Source organism: Chelon labrosus, assembly GCF_963514085.1.
Source record: "Chelon labrosus genome assembly, chromosome: 19".
Classification (NCBI taxonomy): domain Eukaryota; kingdom Metazoa; phylum Chordata; class Actinopteri; order Mugiliformes; family Mugilidae; genus Chelon; species Chelon labrosus.
This window is the reverse complement of record NC_140352.1, coordinates 1,273,207-1,295,755: the sequence shown is the minus strand read 5'-3', so window position 1 is coordinate 1,295,755 and position 22,549 is coordinate 1,273,207. Positions and strand designations below refer to the sequence as shown.

General features: G+C 41.3%; 2 protein-coding genes across 2 annotated transcripts in view; one reads left to right on the top strand and one right to left on the bottom strand.

Moving 5' to 3' along the window:
- LOC311504239 (microfibril-associated glycoprotein 4-like) overlaps nt 1-22,549 on the top strand; it is a gene marked incomplete at its 5' end in the record, with an annotated part of 417,732 nt that overhangs the window by 14,430 nt on the left and 380,753 nt on the right. The window lies entirely within an intron of this gene.
- Nucleotides 15,451-21,144, bottom strand: LOC311504231 (uncharacterized protein; the record flags this gene model as incomplete). Its single annotated transcript, XM_084567244.1, has 4 exons — nt 16,732-21,144; nt 16,494-16,593; nt 15,827-16,086; nt 15,451-15,669 (listed from the first exon to the last, which is right to left on the bottom strand). The coding sequence occupies exons 1-4, from the start codon at nt 16,795-16,797 to the stop codon at nt 15,451-15,453; spliced, it is 645 nt and encodes a 214-aa protein (XP_084423370.1). The 5' UTR covers nt 16,798-21,144.

Genomic DNA, 22,549 nt, shown 5'->3' with positions numbered 1-22,549 from the left:
TTTCTGTTAAGATCTACAATGACCGTTTTGCCTGGTGTTGTTGTTTCAACATTTTTTAACAATCTTGTCAAGGCATGAAAATACCTGATGTAGTATTTCCAGTTACTCTCACCACATGTCATCTGCAGCTTCCTCGTCAGAGGCTTGAATGTATTGTTGACAGAAGTGTAAAACCCAGTTCTTTTGAGGGATTCGGATCGGTCTGGGTCACTCAATTGTATGAGCCAGGTTTTGCGAGTCACTTGACCCAATTGACCTTTGGCTAAGCCCCGCCCCCCTTAGTTACTGTTGCTACGTCCGACATTCTCTTCTGGGCTGTGGTTTTCTGGTTATCTATAAGGCTCTGAGATCAATATCAAGGAGCAACACTGTTCATGCAAAGCTGGGTACGTCTCTATTCACTTCTATAATCGTTATTACGAAGCAAACGGACTAACGTTACGCACGTATAACGTTGTATTTCTTCAGCGTGTGCTAGCGTATCAACAACTATGCAACTTAAGCGGTAACGGTGATGTTTTGGTTAGCTCCACAGGGTTTTGCGCGCACATCATTGGGCTTATCCATACCCTGGATGCTGGATATATACCGACAGTATAGCCTGCCGAGACCGAAAACATGAGACGCCTGCGTTACAGTCAATGGAGCGCTGTGGAAAAAGTGTCGGACCCCTGTGGGAGCTCTCTTGGCTGTGATTGGTCAATCTACATTCTAGGGCGGGGCTTAGCCAAAGGTCAATTGAATCACTTGAGTCACTTGACCCAAAATTTCCCGATTGTGAAACAAAGTGTTTCCAGTACATTCACTCGAGACATAATAAAACATAATACACCTAATACAGGATTATTACAGTTACCTGTTATTGCCATTTATCAGTTGTGATACATAGCCACTGAAAATCATATCAAGTATCTTACATAAGCCGAAACCTAAAGTTCAAAATCAAACTGTGCAAAAAAAAAAATAAAAAATGAATGAGGTCAGGGTCACTACTACGAAATAATATTTTATTTTCTTATGGTCTAAAATGTATGTGGAGTGGATGCAGAGGCTATTAATTCACTCACAACACTAAGTTTCGTTTCTCTGCCGACCGAGTGATTGGCTGTTGACTCCCTGCTCTCGCTTAAGCAGAGACTCATGAGTGACGGATCCCCTACAGATTCGCTACTCATGAATCCCTGCTGGCTGAGTGCAGGTGGCGCTGCTAGTGGTCAGGTCGAGTAGTACATTTTGTGATCCCACTGGGCAGAGAAGGAAAATGTATGGATGTTTGAATGGTGCCATTGACATTAATCAAATGTGGTAGGACTCAACTGAGCCGATTCAATAGAGGTCTAGATTCATGATTCTTGAGTCTTCTTTGGTGGCCGATTCAATGAGCCGGATTCGGAATCTTTTTTCCACCACTAGCTGACACTTTGTTCCGTAACTTAGAGACTCACACATCTTTTACATTCATGTTTCTTCTCTCGGTAATTATCAGACCCAGAGAAGTGCCTGAGGCAGAGCAGCCTCATAAAGAGTGGCAGTTTTATCAATCCATGTTTAGATGCAGACACAACGTTAATCCCAATAAATGTGACATTAATGTGAAACAACTCTCTAGTCAAACTGGTGTTTTATCTGTTCCAGGGGCCAAGTGTTGACAGTGGGGCCCTGAGGCCCTGGAACAATCTGCCTCAGAAAATCATTTCAAAGCAAAACCCTGGTGTGATCTGATGTTATCACTTTATCTGCTGTCTCTCTCTGACTGTGAATCCAGTGTTTTATACACATTTTAGTTTTTAGAGGAGCCTGTTTGACGTCACTGTTAGAGACTGAAAATAAAGTTGTGTGATTGTGTGGATGAAGGATGAAGGTATATAGATAATAGTCAAATAAGATCACCATAAGATGACCACAGTACTCACTGCCTTTAGTTGATGGATACTATGGTAAAAAAGATCTTTATAAGACTGCTCTGCCCTGTTAGTGACTTCTAACTGAACTTAAGAAAACAACCTATTCCACATGAATATGGGTCAGTGAAGTATATTCAGTTGTTGACTCAAATATCCTAACACGTTACCTGGAGAGCTTTCCTCAGTGGCACATTTATTTATTAAAATGAAGAATAATTATTGTCCCAATGAATTATCACAATGAGTACAATTAGATAGAATCAGGCTTCAACTCTTCTACATGACCGCTCTAACTTATCTCAGCTCTAGACAGCATCAATGCTAGCCTGGTCGTCACCATCCTACGTTTCCGCCCGAAATTTGATTTCGGTCTGCACGTTAGTCTGGCCAAATGTAATAGGAATCTGTCTCCGTAATGGGCGGATGCTTATTTTGAGGTTTAAAATCATTGGAGTTCCCTTAACCAATCAGCAACGTTTGGTAATGACGTATATTGTGCGCCGGAGTTCAGGCTCTTACCGCTTACCACTTCCGCTTCCAGTTAAATAAATCAAACTTTTCCCAAAGCCAGTTGGACGGAGAGCTACGACGTCCTTGCCATTTATAAAATTGACAAGACAAGCCTCTTGTTCTGGTTTTAATTCCGTGATGCTCTCCAGAGTTGAGACAACTTCGCGGATGGCTTCTAGCGTCTCTTCCTCCGTCGCCATTGATGCTATGCTATGAACTACAAGCTTCGCTGGCTGGACTACAACCAACTCGGCAGGCGAGTTTCGCGTCATCACTCAACTGTTCGCTGATTGGTCCGATCAAACGCGAACCTTAGAAGGGCAGTTTGGCCAGACTGAGGTGCAGACCGAAATCAAATTTCGGGCGGAAACGTAGGATGGTGACGACCAGGCTACAGCAATGCCCCAAACTGTCCAAAAATACGAAATGAAAATAACCTGTAGATTCAAACCTTTACATTTCTAAAAGAACAAAGTAATAACACTTATTATTTTACCTCATCAACTAGTTAGTTTGGTTAATATTTAAGGTTTGTCACCTTAATAGCTGTCATTGTGAATCCCAAATAAAAACAACTACATTTACTTAATTAAAGAAGAGATACTTGAGTTACTTGTGTTCTAAAATAATAACAAGAACATTCAAAACCTTCACCACATTTCCCACACCTCATTTAAAAAAAAAAAAAACTGATTACATGTTACCTAACTACCTTTTTAGTTACCTAATATTCACCTCAACTGATAGCAATGTTGACTGAGGATTAGTGATTATATATGAAGCATTAGAGTCATTCTGGGAATCCCCTTTAGACTCCAGGTATGAAGAACTGAACCATGGACCAGGACCAGATGGTTCTATCAGGATGACTTGATTGGAACCTCTTGAGACTCGAGGGATGGTCCCAGTCAGCAGTGGTGCGTGACGACTGATAGTACTGATCAGGAACCAGACACAAGGTGTTGGGGCCCAAAGCTCATCGAGGGTAACAAAGGCTACGACGTGAGATCTAGACCAACCGAGACTCTGCTGCACCACAGGTCAGAAGATGTTTTTGGAAATATGAGTGTCTAAACTAGACCCTGGAGTCAAGAAAGGATGTCACCTGGTCCAAAGAGTCATGTGGACAGCAGGATGAGCCATGACACCTAGATGCAGTTTGGGAAGAAGGCGGTGGCTTAAAGGATCTGCTGCTGAAGTATTTCTTCCAGAGACCTACGAGACCTTTGGTGGTCTGGTAGAGTCCAGGTCCAGTATCAGTAGAGACATGAGGCATAAAGTTTAGACTCACTGTTATTAATAGTTAGGGTTAGGGTTAGCGCCACAAAACCTTTAAACATGGATTAGGTTGATATGCAAATATAAACTTAGAGTGAAATGAATGAATTTGTTTTTAGTTAACTTTGTTTGTGGTTACAGGTGTTTTCTACTGTTCTTACTCAGCTGGACACAGGGCAGCATAGTAGGGAATGCAGTTAGCGTAGGACCCTGGGTAAAGAGGCTCAGTGAATGTGGCCTCGAAGGAGTGGATGACAATCAGTGTGTTAGAGGTGACTTTGTAAAAGTACAAATGACCAGCAGGCCTGTCTAGAAACACTCCAATCCGACTGCTTCTGGGAGATGGCTTATTGTCTTTCCACACTACACCATTATGCCATGCACTATAACTATTATTTGGATACACTTCAACATACCAAGATAGAGCATTGTTTCCAAACTTGCTTTCTGGACCTTTCCTTCTTATTTCTTTGTATGCGACAGCTACACTAATAGGAGTACTCTCACTCAACTCTACCTCCCAGTAATGGTGATCACTGAGCCCTTCTCTACACAAAACCTGAGGCTCCCCATCAAACCTTTCCGGGTGATCAGGATATGACTGCCAGTTTCCATATATCGCCTTCTTGTTGTTCTCAGACAAAGTGAGGTAGTTGTTTGCTGTGTTTGGGTCGAGGGTGAAATCACAGTAGTCTGATGGAGAGAACAAGACAGTAGTCTCAAATGAAATGATTACAGCACTGACATGAGAGATTTATTATTTATTAGTATGTTAGCAGTTTGTAAGTTCTATTCACTTTGATATTTCATTTATAGAACAGTCCTTCAACTGTACTGACACAGACAAACAGAATAACTAATACATGTTAGCTCATGCACATTCTTGGCAGCCAGCTAGAAGCTGATTGATCAGTGACTTGTGACCTGTACAACTACACAGTATGACCATTATCATTGTGTTCCAGTAAAAGTGCAGCTGAATGAAAGAGTGTTTCAGTTGTTGTACATCAGGTTTTCTGTTAAGATCTACAATGACCGTTTTGCCTGGTGTTGTTGTTTCAACATTTTTTAACAATCTTGTCAAGGCATGAAAATACCTGATGTGGTATTTCCAGTTACCCTCACCACATGTCATCTGCAGCTTCCTCGTCTGAGGCTTGAACGTGTCGTTGACACTTTGTTCCGTAACTTAGAGACTCACACATCTTTTACATTCATGTTTCTTCTCTCGGTAATTATCAGACCCAGAGAAGTGCCTGAGGCAGAGCAGCCTCATAAAGAGTGGCAGTTTTATCAATCCATGTTTAGATGCAGACACAACGTTAATCCCAATAAATGTGACATTAATGTGAAACAACTCTCTAGTCAAACTGGTGTTTTATCTGTTCCAGGGGCCAAGTGTTGACAGTGGGGCCCTGAGGCCCTGGAACAATCTGCCTCAGAAAATCATTTCAAAGCAAAACCCTGGTGTGATCTGATGTTATCACTTTATCTGCTGTCTCTCTCTGACTGTGAATCCAGTGTTTTATACACATTTTAGTTTTTAGAGGAGCCTGTTTGACGTCACTGTTAGAGACTGAAAATAAAGTTGTGTGATTGTGTGGATGAAGGATGAAGGTATATAGATAATAGTCAAATAAGATCACCATAAGATGACCACAGTACTCACTGCCTTTAGTTGATGGATACTATGGTAAAAAAGATCTTTATAAGACTGCTCTGCCCTGTTAGTGACTTCTAACTGAACTTAAGAAAACAACCTATTCCACATGAATATGGGTCAGTGAAGTATATTCAGTTGTTGACTCAAATATCCTAACACGTTACCTGGAGAGCTTTCCTCAGTGGCACATTTATTTATTAAAATGAAGAATAATTATTGTCCCAATGAATTATCACAATGAGTACAATTAGATAGAATCAGGCTTCAACTCTTCTACATGACCGCTCTAACTTATCTCAGCTCTAGACAGCATCAATGCTAGCCTGGTCGTCACCATCCTACGTTTCCGCCCGAAATTTGATTTCGGTCTGCACGTTAGTCTGGCCAAATGTAATAGGAATCTGTCTCCGTAATGGGCGGATGCTTATTTTGAGGTTTAAAATCATTGGAGTTCCCTTAACCAATCAGCAACGTTTGGTAATGACGTATATTGTGCGCCGGAGTTCAGGCTCTTACCGCTTACCACTTCCGCTTCCAGTTAAATAAATCAAACTTTTCCCAAAGCCAGTTGGACGGAGAGCTACGACGTCCTTGCCATTTATAAAATTGACAAGACAAGCCTCTTGTTCTGGTTTTAATTCCGTGATGCTCTCCAGAGTTGAGACAACTTCGCGGATGGCTTCTAGCGTCTCTTCCTCCGTCGCCATTGTTGCTATGCTATGAACTACAAGCTTCGCTGGCTGGACTACAACCAACTCGGCAGGCGAGTTTCGCGTCATCACTCAACTGTTCGCTGATTGGTCCGATCAAACTTGAACCTTAGAAGGGCAGTTTGGCCAGACTGAGGTGCAGACCGAAATCAAATTTCGGGCGGAAACGTAGGATGGTGACGACCAGGCTACAGCAATGCCCCAAACTGTCCAAAAATACGAAATGAAAATAACCTGTAGATTCAAACCTTTACATTTCTAAAAGAACAAAGTAATAACACTTATTATTTTACCTCATCAACTAGTTAGTTTGGTTAATATTTAAGGTTTGTCACCTTAATAGCTGTCATTGTGAATCCCAAATAAAAACAACTACATTTACTTAATTAAAGAAGAGATACTTGAGTTACTTGTGTTCTAAAATAATAACAAGAACATTCAAAACCTTCACCACATTTCCCACACCTCATTTAAAAAAAAAAAAACTGATTACATGTTACCTAACTACCTTTTTAGTTACCTAATATTCACCTCAACTGATAGCAATGTTGACTGAGGATTAGTGATTATATATGAAGCATTAGAGTCATTCTGGGAATCCCCTTTAGACTCCAGGTATGAAGAACTGAACCATGGACCAGGACCAGATGGTTCTATCAGGATGACTTGATTGGAACCTCTTGAGACTCGAGGGATGGTCCCAGTCAGCAGTGGTGCGTGACGACTGATAGTACTGATCAGGAACCAGACACAAGGTGTTGGGGCCCAAAGCTCATCGAGGGTAACAAAGGCTACGACGTGAGATCTAGACCAACCGAGACTCTGCTGCACCACAGGTCAGAAGATGTTTTTGGAAATATGAGTGTCTAAAATAGACCCTGGAGTCAAGAAAGGATGTCACCTGGTCCAAAGAGTCATGTGGACAGCAGGATGAGCCATGACACCTAGATGCAGTTTGGGAAGAAGGCGGTGGCTTAAAGGATCTGCTATGAAGTATTTCTTCCAGAGACCTACGAGACCTTTGGTGGTCTGGTAGAGTCCAGGTCCAGTATCAGTAGAGACATGAGGCATAAAGTTTAGACTCACTGGTATTAATAGTTAGGGTTAGGGTTAGCGCCACAAAACCTTTAAACATGGATTAGGTCGATATGCAAATATAAACTTAGAGTGAAATGAATAAATGAATGAATTTGTTTTTAGTTGAGTTTACTGTCCTGAGACGGTAGCTGTGGTTATATCCCTTTCATACCAGATGGTCATTTTATAAATATCTCTTGTGATCCCACTAACGGTATTTTTCTCCTGAAGTGGCCCCCAGGTCTCCAGGCTAAAGTTGATGACGTCTGAACAAGATTCAGAGGTTTTGGTCTGCAGCGACTACAACTTTTACCCCCGGTATCATACTAAACTGGCTGAGGGACGGGGTAGTCATCCCAGACCCCCCTGGGATGGTGGTGACAGAGATGTCTGGGGGGGCGTAGCGCTACCAGATTCACTCCTATCTGGACTACAAGCAGGAAACAGGACAAGACATCACCTGCATGGTGGAGCACATGGGACTACAAGAGCCTCAGCTGCTGAGACTGGGTAAGACAACGAGATGATTAGAGGAGGACGACTGTTCCCGGCAGGAAATCCTGTGGGATGAATCATATCTTATCTTATTATAGTTTGACTGTAGTATTCTTGATGCTTTGATTTAGTTTTCTTGTTTTTATGTGAACATGACACAGTTGAGGTCTGAGACTTACCCAGTATTTATTCCCTTAATGTCAAATGGTAAAAGTATTTTCTTCCTTTGAGCAACACAGTGGAGGTGGATAAGGAGGGCAAGGGTAGGGTTTCTCTGGTTTCTCCAAATCAAAGATGTAGTAGAAGTAGTTTCCTCTGATATTATTGTGTTTACTGTTATTGTGCAGTTGTCTGTTCCTCTTCTCACTGAGATGAAGCCTTTTATAGCTCAACTATCAGGTGTTGAGAATCTGTTTGTGTCTGAGAGCGTGAAGACTTTACTCAGCTGTAGTTCTGTATCTGGCAGCACGGTGGCGCTGTCGTGACAGTGTTTTATCACTCACTGCCTCCTGTGGACTTTAGTTTCAGGAATATTCTCCCTCTACACGGACCCGTCCTAGATGTTTGTCTCCGTCTCGTAGCAGAGATGATGTCCCACTGTGGTCCTGTGTGACGGGGACACTTTATTAAAATCAGATGAGACTTTATTCTGCATGTGTGACCTTCATATAACTGATATGTGTGCGTCTACAGAACAGTCTGAGCTACAGTCTGACATGAGCCTGGCAGTGGGAGCGTCCGTCCTCTCCGTGGGGGTCATTGTCCTGCTCGTCTCCATCGGGTTTTACTGCACAAAGACTCAGTGAGAAGAAAACTGGAGGTGGGATCTGGAAACACACAAAAGCATAAACAGAACGTTTAAACAGTACTGATGTAAAATAACTATTTTATTAGTGATGCAGAGCTACGCAATGCAAACTATTGACCCTCATAGCAAAGCTATGGGAGTCAATAGTTTGCAGTGCGAAGCACTGCAAACTATTGTTCTTCACTACGTTTTTTCTTATTAGTGACTCGAGGCTACGCACGAGACACGACTCCCCATATAGCTCTAAGCTATATGGGGAGTCGTGTCTCGTGGCGAAGCCACGAGACACTATTGTTCTTCTGCGTGTTTCTTCTATATTATTCATCTTCCGTACCTTTTTTCGATTTCAAACTCGCCCCGCAATTTTGGGGCGACACCGACAAAAATTACATCAAAACGTGCGCCTTTATCGGGATCGGTGTGCTATTACTTTTATAAGGAATCCATGAATTTTTCGCGAATTTATTCGCGAAAAACTGCGAAAATCGTGCCATTGAAATGAATGGGAAACTGCGAAAAAACGAGAAAACTGACACTTTTGAGGGGCATTTTCAAAAGCTAACTCCTCCCGCAAAATTTCACCTACAGACTCTATTTAAACTTTAAAATGTAGGTAAATTTGTCCTCTATAAAAGTTCTATTCAGATTTTTGATATCTTTTATACTTTTCGATCAGTCACTCGTCAATCATTGTGATCAATCATGTGAAATTTCTGAGTTTATAATGGGTGTGTATTGCGTGGAATGTTCGGCCTAGAGTGGGGGACCTCACAGGCTAGAGTGAGACAGGCTGTCTGAAATTCACTGAAATTTTTCTCTTTCCACGCTGCTCCTGGGCACATCTTACATCGTAGACATTAGATTTTTTCCACTTTTGTAGAGGAACTTGTCCTGATTCATACAATGTGCTCGCCTAAGACGAGACATTTTCTGAATTTGAATGGCGTGCCCCAGAGTGAGGAGTGTCCCGCTCCAACTGCCAATAAACTCCCATTCAAAATATGAAGCTGATTTTCGAGGAAAGCTGAATCCACCCTCTTCTTATACTCGCCACAGTTTCCACAATATTTACTCCAGAGACACCAAAATTACATCAGTGTGTTCGGGAACTTCTCCTGCCAATCACTGTCTGTTTTTTTTTTCTGATGTGAGCTTTGGTTTTGCCTCAGTGAGCCCAAATGCGAGGACTGTCAGAGGGCAAAAAATCAAAATTTCTTCCTTCTCCTCCCCTGTGTCTGTGAGTAGTCATGGCAACCAGCAGAGTCACCATGGCAGCCTCAGGCCAGGGCCACAGCTGCAGCCATTTTTGTAGTCCTTGGCAGTTAATTTCAGTTTATTTAAGTAAACTAGAAAATTCCCGAAGGAAATTTTGAGAGTGACTCGAGGGCTGCTGCCGGGGTTATTAAAAAAAGAAAAGGAAAAAGATGTTAGCATTACCAATACTAATGTTGGCATTACCATTTGCCACGCTAACGCGCGGCGCTGACGCACTAAACTACACAGTAAATTTTGCAGTGTTAAAGTAACACTTAAAGAGTTAAATTTAACACCATTTCCGAGTGTATTTGGTCCAACTCGGAATTAGTGTTAAATTAACTCTTACCATAGTGTTTAGAATTTAGAGTTAAATTAACTCTAAATAGAGTAAAAATTTAACACTCGCTTACACTGAATAGTGTTATTGAAATTTTACACCAAAGGTTAAATAACACTGAAGAGTGTAAATATTATTCTTGGTAGAGTTGATAATTCACTCTTCTATGGTGTCAAATCAATTCTGATTGAGTTCCATTCCAGTACAGATTAACACTCTAATAAGTGTTGATATTACACACTACTGTGTTGATAATTTACTCTCTTGCAGTGAAAAACAAGCTCTTATAGAGTAAAATTCTAACACTGTATAGTGTGAATGAAATTTGACACCATTTCTGAAAATAAATCTTAGCAGTGTTAATTTTACACTTTTGTAGTGTCAACTTACATGCAACACCATTAAGTGAGTAACAATCACAAGTTTCCACAAAATAATGCATTTAAGAACTTTATTAGCAGCTCTCAACTATGTCAGGCTGAAATATCATCTCATCAAAACATCTCATGTAGAATACAAATCTACATTTAAAACATTGACCTTAAGTCTGCATAAAATGACAATATGGAACAACATAGAAAGAAGAATCTGTCGTTCCATACTTCAATTGTACATCAAATGGTCTGAAGTAACGCAGCTCATTTATGTTCAACATCTTTAGAACCCTGTCAGGATGCAGCCTGACCTCTGTTTCCTGTGGAGATAAGCACTGTAAAGCTGCATCTTTAGCTTGACTATGAATCTCAGAACACACTTCTTCCATAGAGGAAACAAAACTATTTACAGCAGATTGACTTAATCCGGCTGCCTTGAGTTGTGCAACAGCAGAAGCACACATATCTAGAGTGCTCCTATTGGAGTTTCTCAACAGTTCAGATGTTGTGGTTACCTCATCTTTGTTACCCGTCAGCGATGTTGTGGCTGTCTCATCTACATTAGCTGTCACCACCTCTCCTGTGCTCAAATTAACATCAGTGTCAACCTCCTGGTCAATATACTCAGTGTGTTTGGTGTTTAAATGTTTCCTAAAACCAGAAAATGTACCAAACACACATCCACATCCAGTCTGGGCACATTTAAGCCTGAGATTTTTTCCAGGTAAGTAACCATGAACTAATCGTAAATGCCTAACAAGCATATTTGAACTTGTTAACTCAGCCTGACAAACAAAACACTGCATGATAGAGGAGAAACTTCAAGCACTAATGAAGCAACCTCGCCCTAACTTCAGAGACACGAGGACTTTCCTTGACCTTGCCGACATCAATGTTGTACACTGTGGTTTGGATAAAAGTGTACATGTTGTGGAGCATGCTGTTGTATGATGTGCCAAACACAAAATGAGCCTTAAACAGTTCATCAAAGGCACCAAGAGAAGAGGTTGACCTGCAAGGTATGGCATTCTTGTCAAGAATGATGAAGAACTGATGGATTGCATTCTTCTTAACTCCAACAGCCAGGAGATAGGGTTGAGCTCTGGTGGTGATGGCATCGAGATGCTCTTGAATGTTTGTTCCACTCTGCGAAGACAAACACATGAAGATATGATTACAATTGGACAATTGTAATACATAAAACCAAAACAAAAAGAACAGAAAAACTAAATAATAATACTTTAAGTGAGACATATTCACCACCAACTAGTTGCTTATTAGAATACACGTTAGCATCATATTGGCTGTCAGTACTCATTACAAAGCACTTTATTAATGCCTTATTGTGCATGACCATATTCTACAACTATTAGGCAATTATATAAGATTTGTCCCTCAATAACCTCCAAAAACACAAACCTTCTTGAAGACCACAAGATGCTTCTCTGCTTGGGATGCCGAAACCTTTCCTGGTCTCTTCCGACCCTGAGCAGAGGGTGGAATCAGGTGTAGCAGCAATAAAACCGACGAAAGGTCACTGTCCCAACCTGTAACAACAATCGTGTGTTCAATCTCAACACACTTCAGTTATGCGTGCTGTCAACAAAATTCAGTGGCTCTGCAATGGCAGTAGCATTTAAATAAATAAAAAAAAAACAATAAAAAAAAAAACAATAACGGAAAGATAGCAGTTTTATATCATCACAAGAAGTTATCCAAATCAAACCATGGGACAAACACTTCAGTGCTTTTGAAGTTTTGTTCAATATACTGCGTACATAATGTCCTCTTACATTTATCACACATCCAGATATGTAAATGTTTAGATATGATAATTATATATTCCAAGTATATGAGAGCAGCAGAAGAAGAACAAGAACAACTAGAAAATTCCCGCAGGAAATTTTGAGAGTGCCGAGTGGGCTGTTGCCGGGGTTCTGTATTGAAAAAGCACACCTCAAATAGTAATTTTTAACATGTATATTTACACACATGAGCCACTAATTCTAGCATTAGCCGCTAATGTTAGCAATTAGCATGTCTTTACTACCATGAGCGGCTAGCACGCTAGCTACTCATGGCAGTAAAGCATTAACCACAAATGTTAGCAATTAGCATGTCTTTACTACCATGAGCAGCTAGCATGCTGGCTGCTCTTGGTAGTAAAGCATTAGCCACTAATGTTAGCAATTAGCATGTCTTTACTACCATGAGAAGGGTCGTCCTTTATGCCCTTCTACAAACTGAAGGGCAGGTACAGGCAGCAGACCCCTCCCAGCTCCACCTGAAAGCCAGCATCAAATAAGGAAGAGAGTAGGAGGGATCGTCACACCCCCACCTTTAAGAGGGCTGTCCTCACTAGGATCCCCAGACAAAGAACGAGCAAATCGTAATAATTGATCGTTAATCATAATAATTTTAACAATAAAACTCATTACTCCTACCTGAGCAATAGTTTAACAGTTTACGGCACAGTCTTACAGTTAGAAAAACGTCAATATTAAACTTAACACATCCAGGCTGTAACAAGGAATCAGCGATGAAGTGAAGACCTTCAAACTGTCCTGTTAGTCCAGCTCTTTGTCTCATGATGGACGTCACCGCAGTCTGTCTGGATCAGCTGGAGGAAAACTATACGCAGACAAATAGACATGTCAAATAATGTTATGTAACATACTGAATATAACTCTTATGAGTGTTCAACAGCTCATTATTTATTTAATTAAAAATATCATATAATATTAAATTACTCCAATTATTTATATATACTGTCATTAATGTTGTTACAAGCCATAAACGTTTCCTACTTTATGTGGTGGAATAATATATTTTTCAGTTTGACACAGTTTTAGTGGCTAACCCCACTAGCCTCCGCGTTAGCTCGCGGCTAACTCCCGCGGCTAACTCGCGGTTAAGTCCCGCGGGTCCGCGGTTAAATCCCGGTTAGCTTGCGGTTAGCTCGAGGCTAGCTCGCGGTTAGCTCGAGGCTAACTCCGCGGTTTAGTCCGCGGCGGTCAGCTAGCTGCTAGCTCCGCTAGCTCGCTAACATACATGAGCTATGCTGGAAGGCTAGCCTAAGGCTAAAACATTGGGCGGCTAGTAGTTAACTTCTATTAACAGTTCAGCTATGTTGGGCACAAACACTTAACATATAAATAATTCTAGAAACTCACTTACCTAATAAAGTGATAGCACCAACAGAGGAGGGAGGGAGAGAGAGAGGGAAGGAGGGAGAGGGAGAGAGAGAGCGAGGGGGGGGGGGGGGGGGGGGGGGGTCATGGAGTGATCTGTCTCCCCATTGTAACAGTCTGAGAGTCCCTAATGTTTTGTCAGTCTGTGTCTGTAATGCTATAGTGGGAGGGGAGGTGGGGGGGTTGGAGTGGGGGGGTCATAGTGTCAGGTTCTGGCTCCCTACTATAGTCCTGTAATGGGTTTAGGGGGTCATAATGTTTTGGCAGTCTATTACTGTAATGCTTAAATGGAGTGGAGGGAGGGGGGTCATAGTGTCAGATTCTGGCTCCCAACTATAGTCCTGTAATGGGTTAAGTGGTCATAATGTTTTGGCAGTCTGTGTCTGTAATGCTATAGTGGGAGGGGAGGTGGGGGGGTTGGAGTGGGGGGGTCATAGTGTCAGGTTCTGGCTCCCTACTATAGTCCTGTAATGGGTTTAGGGGGTCATAATGTTTTGGCAGTCTGTGTCTGTAATGCTTAAATGGAGTGGGGGGGGGGGGGGGGGGGTCATAGTGTCAGATTCTGGCTCCCTACTATAGTCCTGTAATGGGTTGAGGGGTCATAATGTTTTGGCAGTCTGTGTCTGTAATGCTATAGTGGGAGGGGGGGTGGGGGGGGGTGGAGTGGGGGGGTCATAATGTCAGGTTCTGGCCCCCTACAGTACTGCAGTAATGGTTTGAGGGGGTTTTAATGTTTTGGCAGATCATGTTTTCCAGCAGCTGCGTGTGTGAACGTGTGTAAGCTGGTTGGGGTCTGGTTGTCATGGCTACCAGGGTCAACTGCTCCTGTCAGAATGTCAGTTGGAAGACGGGGAGAGAGAGAGAAAATGCTGAAAAAACGCCTCGAACAGGAAGGACTTGTGGCCAAACCGTATTTCCAATCATTGAACCGACTTAACTTTGGGCATCTTGAGGCTTTCCTGAACGTCTACATATGCAATTTGTGGGTAAAATGAAGAAATGTGACCTATTTAAAGCGATTCAAAAAAGGTTACTTCTGCTTTCCTCCAGAAATTTCCCTGCCTTTTTAACATGGCAGTCTATGGAGCTGTGGATGGGTGTTGCTGGCGCATCTTTGTGTCTGACGCCAAAACTATAAGACTTACAGCTTTAGCAGACGGATATGAGTGAGAAGACAAATTTTCCTACGTTTCTATGTATAAATTATGTCTGTCGTGTGAAATTTGTGGCCATGGGAGCAGTTTCTGTGCAGTTTTTTGACTAATTTTCTTCTCTCCTCCTCACTCTAGCTGATGATGTCATCCACTCTAGCACAAACATTCCGCGCAATACACACCCATTATAAACCCTGAAATTTGAGTAAAAACCTACACAACTCTGAGGCTTCATAGTTTAAAAACGGTAAAAGTTGTCGATAAGTGAAGTGAATCTCTGAAGAGAAGGCAAGAGTACCTACGTTTTAAAGTTCAAATGAAGTCTCTCGGTTAAAGTATGCCAGAGCAGTTCATTGTTGAAAATGTCTGTTGATTTATTTATTTTTTCGGGCTTCTCCATTCATTTCAATGGGAAATTTATCGCGGTTTTTCGCGAATAAATTCGCGAAAAACTCACGAATCCCTTATAAAAGTAATAGCACGGGATTCGGGATCAAAACACACGTTTTGATATATCATGTGTTGGGGTCCTCTCGCCGGTTCGGGCCGCATTAATCGGCGAAAAAGGGCGGAAAATGAATAATAAGTAAAAATAAAACTGCAAAGAAACACGCAGAAGATCAATAGTGGCCTCGTGCCTATGGCACGAGGCCACTCCTCCCATAGCTTGCTATGGGAGGAGTGGCCTCGTGTCATAGGCACTCGGCACTAATAATTATCTTACCAAAGTCAACATCAACTTCAGTGCCATCCTCAGGAGGATCAGCTGCCAGCAAGAGTTCTTCAAGCTCACTTGTGGATAGAAGCTTTCTGCATTGTTGGATGATCTTTTTCTTGAACATGACCGGCCACCTCTCCAGAAGCTTGCTTGAGGTATCCTCTCCAAACATCAGAATGAAATCCTGTTCAACCTGGGGTGGGGTGGTGACGGGTGACAATTTCAATTATCCGACAGGCAACCAAAGTTAACGGGTGATAGTTATTGGGGTATTACTACAACGCCTGTCTACCGTCTTATAAAAACTATTCAACTGTCATGATGTTTTCAAAATAATGATAGATAATTACCAAGCCTTTGACGTCTTTAAAACGTGGAAAGTCAGACAGTATGTTGCTCGACTGCTGGGGGTCAAGGACCATGTTGCGGCGATACACAAACGTCAGTTTCATTTTCTTCTTGACAGTGTCCTCATCAGCTGAATGTTTCATCAATGAGATTGCTTCGTTGCACTCATCTTCAGTCAGGGCAGTCTCTGGATCGAACTCGGACTCTCGTCTGACAGTTGGTCCTCCAGACATGTCTTCACCAGATGATCCTTTGGCTGATTCTACATAACATGGGAAAATACAGTATTATAAATACTGATATCAAAAACAGTTTTAGAAACCTGGCAAACTTTTAAAGAGGTACTCTTTACTACTCTTTACACCAAAAGTATAAACTTAATTACTGACTGTACTGTGATGAAACATATCAGTGCTGGTGTTAATATTGACATTTTTTTCTTCACAACTTATGATTATTACTATTATTTTGTGCATTGAAAGTGGCTCAAAATGTCTACTGTTTTGAATCACCCTAAAATTTGCCATGCCAGCCTGTAGACAAAGTCAGAGGAATTGAAGGGTGTAGTTAGACTTCAAGAAAAATATTGTATTATTTTAAACATTATGTGCAACAAATGCAATAACTGATCTTGCGACTGTTTTGTTCCATACATTTTTCCAGTATTACCTCCAAACGACGATCGCCTGTCTTTAGCTGTGCCTCTTTGAATAGTTTTAATCCTCCAGGCCAAGTACCCAGTTCCACTCTCACCATCATAATAGTGCTCCTTGGAGGATGAAAGGATAACAAAAAAAAAGACATTCATTAATAACATTTAAAAGTGAAAACAACAGGCTCTGATAGGATTCAAAATTTTTCAATACAGCATTTAACATTACTACAACCATTACTGTGTGCAACTCACATAGCCACTCTTAGAGAATGGGTCACTGAGGTAGGGGAATAAGGTCACTATTCCTCTGGCGTACATTTCTTTCACTTGTCTGGGTGGGGATGTACTGCAAGGAGAAAGGGGTTTGCGGTTATATTCACTGGATTTAATTTCGATTTCAAATTAATCTCTAAGCAGAACACAAGGACTGTTAACAAATTACCCATTCTTTTCTGTCATGTCAGCTGCTAGTATGTTGACCATTTTTCGTCTGGTTTCATCAGTCAAGGATTTGGTTCGCCTGTATTCATTTATTACACGTTCCCCACCAGGTTTGTTGGTAAGAACGGATTCCACCAACTTGAAACACAATACAAAACAATTCAGCACATTAGGACTATATCCACTGCAAATCAGAGTTCACTTAAATGCTGGAAATAAATTCATATCATGGCTAAAGATGTCCCGATTCAATCTCAAAGATATCGGCGGAACAATCAGCAGACGACAGACAGTTTATTAATTCAGGTAAAGGCTGCACCGAAGTAACAAACACTGAAGAGCTCCATCCAGACAGTGACAAGGTTATAAGGATTACAGAGAGGATTTGTTAATTTATATTTTATTGTTAAGGATAATAATAATAAAAACAAGCATATAAATTTAATTGATTTTAATAACTTTGATGTACTTGAAGTGTACACTTTATTATAATAAAATAAAAAACTTTCAGGAGCTAAAAAACAAAAAACTTCAAGACATAATGAGATCAACAATGTCTTCCAACCACGTAAATGTCATAAGAACTTATTTATAAGAACTTACTTGCTCAGCTTCTGCGTCCAACCTCTGGCGTTTTCTGGAGGGACTATCGGAAATGATGTCTGTGTCCTCAGAGTCCAAGGAATTGAGGGATGATGGTTGGGATTGCTCAGGAGAGGCTACCGTGGAAACAGATTCTAATCATGAATTGAGAAATCGAAATAAGAACACATTATATAGAGTTTGCTGATAACCCTAACCTGTCACTTCTAATAAACATCATAACATAATAGAAATTTAACAGAAACAAACCTGAGTCATATTTGATGGTTAACACCCCAGTTGAGGGATCCGTTACTACATCCTGAAAAACATCTTCATCCAACTCAGTCCCTGAACTGTCGACAACTTTCACACCTTCTGTTACAGCTGGGACACCAAACTTTGCAAATGCTGGGACACAGGAACAAAAGCTTGTGTAAACAAGAAAACCATTGCTTATCTAATGATAACATTTCACTACTCACTTAATATTCACTGAATCTGGATTACCTTTTACAGTAGGGCTCAAACAAACACTTAATGTGAATTAAAATTATTTTTTATGTTTTTGTACCAACTATACTTTAAGCAATGCATCCAAAGTTAAGGGTGTGGTTAGAAAGGGTAACACAAAACACATATAGACGTTTGTAAGATATTGATTAATTCCAAAATCCAAGAATTTAAAATTTTCCATCATTTTATATTAATATTCCAGTATATCAATTTTAAACAGCTACTATTACTATTAGCATTTAAAGCTCCTTGTGCAAATCTTAATTCCCTGCAGAGAGTATCAGCACAGTTCATGGTTAAAGTTCATGTGCTCATTATTACAATAAACAAAAACTATATGCACTGTATTCCCTCAAATTTGAGAATATACATAACATACATAAGAATATCATGCATTTCAACTGAACAGTCCAGAAGCGAGGCCACCTTTTGAGGTGAATCACGTTCACTTTGAATATAATAAAGTTTGTTTCAAGCCACCAAACTGCTGGGAAATAATCAGCTATTTTGCAGAAATGACCAGTAAGATTTAATTTAACTTAATCATGTCATCTTCCTGAAGGTGCCCAACTGTCATACGGATTTACTTTACATTGCTGTAGTAACGTTACTTAATCCTACCGTTACAATACAAAAACCACCGGGCGCGTCCGCATTACATGTGCTATTCAATGTTTCAAAACCCACCGGCAGCCGTGGTACGGGAAGCGTCACCAAAGCGGGCCTCCGCTGATCTATTTTTGACGGACACCGCGGGCAGCCCGCTTCAACACAGAGCACCTCGAGCGGGCAGAAGCCGGACACAGAAAAAGCAGAGAGGATCCGGTCGATTTTCAAAATAAAACACACCGCGCAAACTACCGGTAGTAAAAACAGACAAAAGAGAAACTAATTAACTACGTAGCATATTTACACACGGAGAAGCAGATCTAGAAGCACATAAACGAAAGAAAATGACAAAAATCTGAGCAAGTAAACAAAGTCTGGCGGGCTAAACGCTTCTGAAACGCTCCCGCTAGGGTTTGAAGTCGCGTGCAGGACCGACCAAAACAGCGTCACGTGACAGAGACGTGCGGGTTTCGGGGTTAAATTTAATGTCTCCAACACATTAAAAACGACAACGTCTGTCAGTAACACCTGCAGTAACTTTAAAATACAAAAGACAACGCTTACTCAGTACCCAGAGTTAATGTCTACCCGCTCATGCAAAGGCAACGGATAGTCCAGCTAACATGAACTTTAGCTAGTTTAGCCAACTCCCCACACTAGCAATCTTCGCTATTCCACTATAATATTTGAACGTCACAAAGAACTACACAATCACACATCCACACTGTATTAACAAAGTTAACATAACTCTTGATAATTTGAGTGTTTGCTAGTTAATGTTAATTAGCTAACGTTAGCTACCTTAATGCTGCTCGCACATGGACTTGACATTCACTCGGCCACTACACATTAGCCGTCTGAAATTCGGCATTTGAAGACATAAAACGAGTTAAAGTTCACAGTTAACAGTGATATAAAGTCATTCTAAAATGCTGCTTCTGTTGAAAGGACAAATAATGCGTTTAATAGTCAATTAGGAGACACTTACCGCAGTCCTTCGGCACGAAGAAAATGGCGGCCTGAAATTTCCATTAGACGAGGGGGGTGGGCGGAGCTTTCCAGAGTACGTTTGACACTCCGTAGTTTAACGACGTATATTTTCACCAACACTGGGCGGTATCTTACTCCAGCTGTTGTTGTAATAACTCTGAAGGAGTCAATGTACTTTGACACTGCATATTTAACACTGTAGAATTTACTGTGAGCTAAGGGTAGAGATTAGCACAGTCACGCACACACACAATAGAAAACATTCAGCTCAGATGTACACACAGAGCAAGCAGAGTGACAGTCACCTCAAAAAATGTCTTGCTTTACCTCTCTGTTACTGCCTGTCTGTCTTTTACCCTCTCTCTGTCTCTTTCTTTGTTATTTACTTAAATAAACTGAAATTAACTGCCAAGGACTACAAAAATGGCTGCAGCTGTGGCCCTGGCCTGAGGCTGCCATGGTGACTCTGCTGGTTGCCATGACTACTCACAGACACAGGAGAGGAGAAGGAAGAAATTTTGATTTTTTGCCCTCTGACAGTCCTCGCATTTGGGCTCACTGAGGCAAAACCAAAGCTCACATCAGAAAAAAAAAACAGACAGTGATTGGCAGGAGAAGTTCCCGAACACACTGATGTAATTTTGGTGTCTCTGGAGTAAATATTGTGGAAACTGTGGCGAGTATAAGAAGAGGGTGGATTCAGCTTTCCTCGAAAATCAGCTTCAAATTTTGAATGGGAGTTTATTGGCAGTTGGAGCGGGACACTCCTCACTCTGGGGCACGCCATTCAAATTCAGAAAATGTCTCGTCTTAGGCGAGCACATTGTATGAATCAGGACAAGTTCCTCTACAAAAGTGGAAAAAATCTAATGTCTACGATGTAAGATGTGCCCAGGAGCAGCGTGGAAAGAGAAAAATTTCAGTGAATTTCAGACAGCCTCTACCACTCTAGCCTCTGAGGTCTCCCACTCTAGGCCGAACATTCCACGCAATACACACCCATTATAAACTCAGAAATTTCACATGATTGATCACGATGATTGACGAGTGATTGATCGAAAAGTATAAAAGATATCAAAAATCTGAATAGAACTTTTATAGAGGACAAATTTACCTACATTTTAAAGTTTAAATGAAGTCTGTAGGTGAAATTTTGCGGGAGGAGTTAGCTTTTGAAAATGCCCCTCAAAAGTGTCAGTTTTTTCGTTTTTTCGCAGTTTCCCATTCATTTCAATGGGACGATTTTCGCAGTTTTTCGCGAATAAATTCGCGAAAAATTCGTGGATTCCTTATAAAAGTAATAGCACACCGATCCCGATAAAGGCGCACGTTTTGATGTAATTTTTGTCGGTGTCGCCCCAAAATTGCGGGGCGAGTTAGAGACCGAAAAAAGGTACGGAAGATGAATAATAATATAGAAGAAACACGCAGAAGAACAATAGTGTCTCGTGGCTTCGCCACGAGACACGACTCCCCATATAGCTTAGAGCTATATGGGGAGTCGTGTCTCGTGCGTAGCCTCGAGTCACTAATAACAAAGAAAGAAACAGAGAGAGGGTAAAAGACAGACAGGCAGTAACAGAGAGGTAAAGCAAGACATTTTTTGAGGTGACTGTCACTCTGCTTGCTCTGTGTGTACATCTGAGCTGAATGTTTTCTATTGATGCGGGTCAATCACGTGACCTTTTTGTTGTGGCCGCCATCTTTAGGACCATAGCGCCACTCAGCGGCGGGAGAAATGGCTAGCGTTAACGTTCAAGAAACGGGCTCTGCTAACGTTACTCAGATGATGTCGCATCTCTCTGACACAGAAAAGCAACGATATTAAAAAAAAATTGATATTTTAGGTTTTGACCCGTATGTACTTCCGAATCAACTACTGACACCGCTGAAATCTGCCGTTAACTTGCCAAACATATCTTTTGGCGACATTTACATTTATCTGATCCACAACCCCTCCCCATACTCAAAATGAACCTGGGGTTAATAACACGTCCGGCTATGCGTCCGGCTCGCATATCCAAGCGGGCGCCATCTTGGGGAAACTGAACTCTCTTCGTTCAGTGCTCTCAGTGCTTTCTTCCGGCAACAGACAGTTCAGATCCCCAAGATGGCGCCCGCTTGGATATGCGAGCCGGACGCGAACGGTACTGTATTCCTTTTTTAATAAACTGCCTGTATACTTGCAAAGTTATCAGTGCTTCGGTTTACATGTAGAGACCCTAGTTATGCTACCATGTAAGTGTGGTGATATTGTGAGCCTTGTTAGTGGTATAGAAATAGCGATTTCTTTTCATGTGTCGGTGTGCCCCGAAGGCTAGCGTTGTACGCTAATTAGCGGTTTGCAAGAAAACTGGTCACATTTGACTAACAAAACAAATGCATGGAAACAAATACCAGAGAACGGTCGAACTCGGTACACATGTGTTATTAACCCCAGGTTCATTTTGCGCCGGAGTTCCCCTTTAAGTTTACTACGCTACTAACTTGCTAGGTGGTGGTGCTACTGAGTGCTACAGAGCTGGTAGCCTCCTAGGTCAATGCTAGGATAATAATGGCATCTCGTTTTTTTAACTGACCTTAAATTTGTTAGCGAAAACATAGTAAAGTAAATTTAATTTAGAAAGCACTTTTACAAACAGCATAAGCTGACCAAAGTGCTGTACAGTGAACGACTAAACACAGCCTAAGCTAAGCAACACATACATACAGAGAATAAGCAGAAGTACAGGGTTAAAGAAAAAAAAATGCCAGGGAGTAGAGGTGGGTTTTTATCCTGGCTAACCACTTATGTCTTCTTTCAGCGTTTTTAGGAATGTTATAAAACGTATGTCCCGTTTTTTTTTTGACTTGCTGTTATCACAGCCCACAGTACAGCAGATAGAAGGCATTTTCTGTTTACTTCCTGTCACTGGCGGTCCCTGGGCGGTCC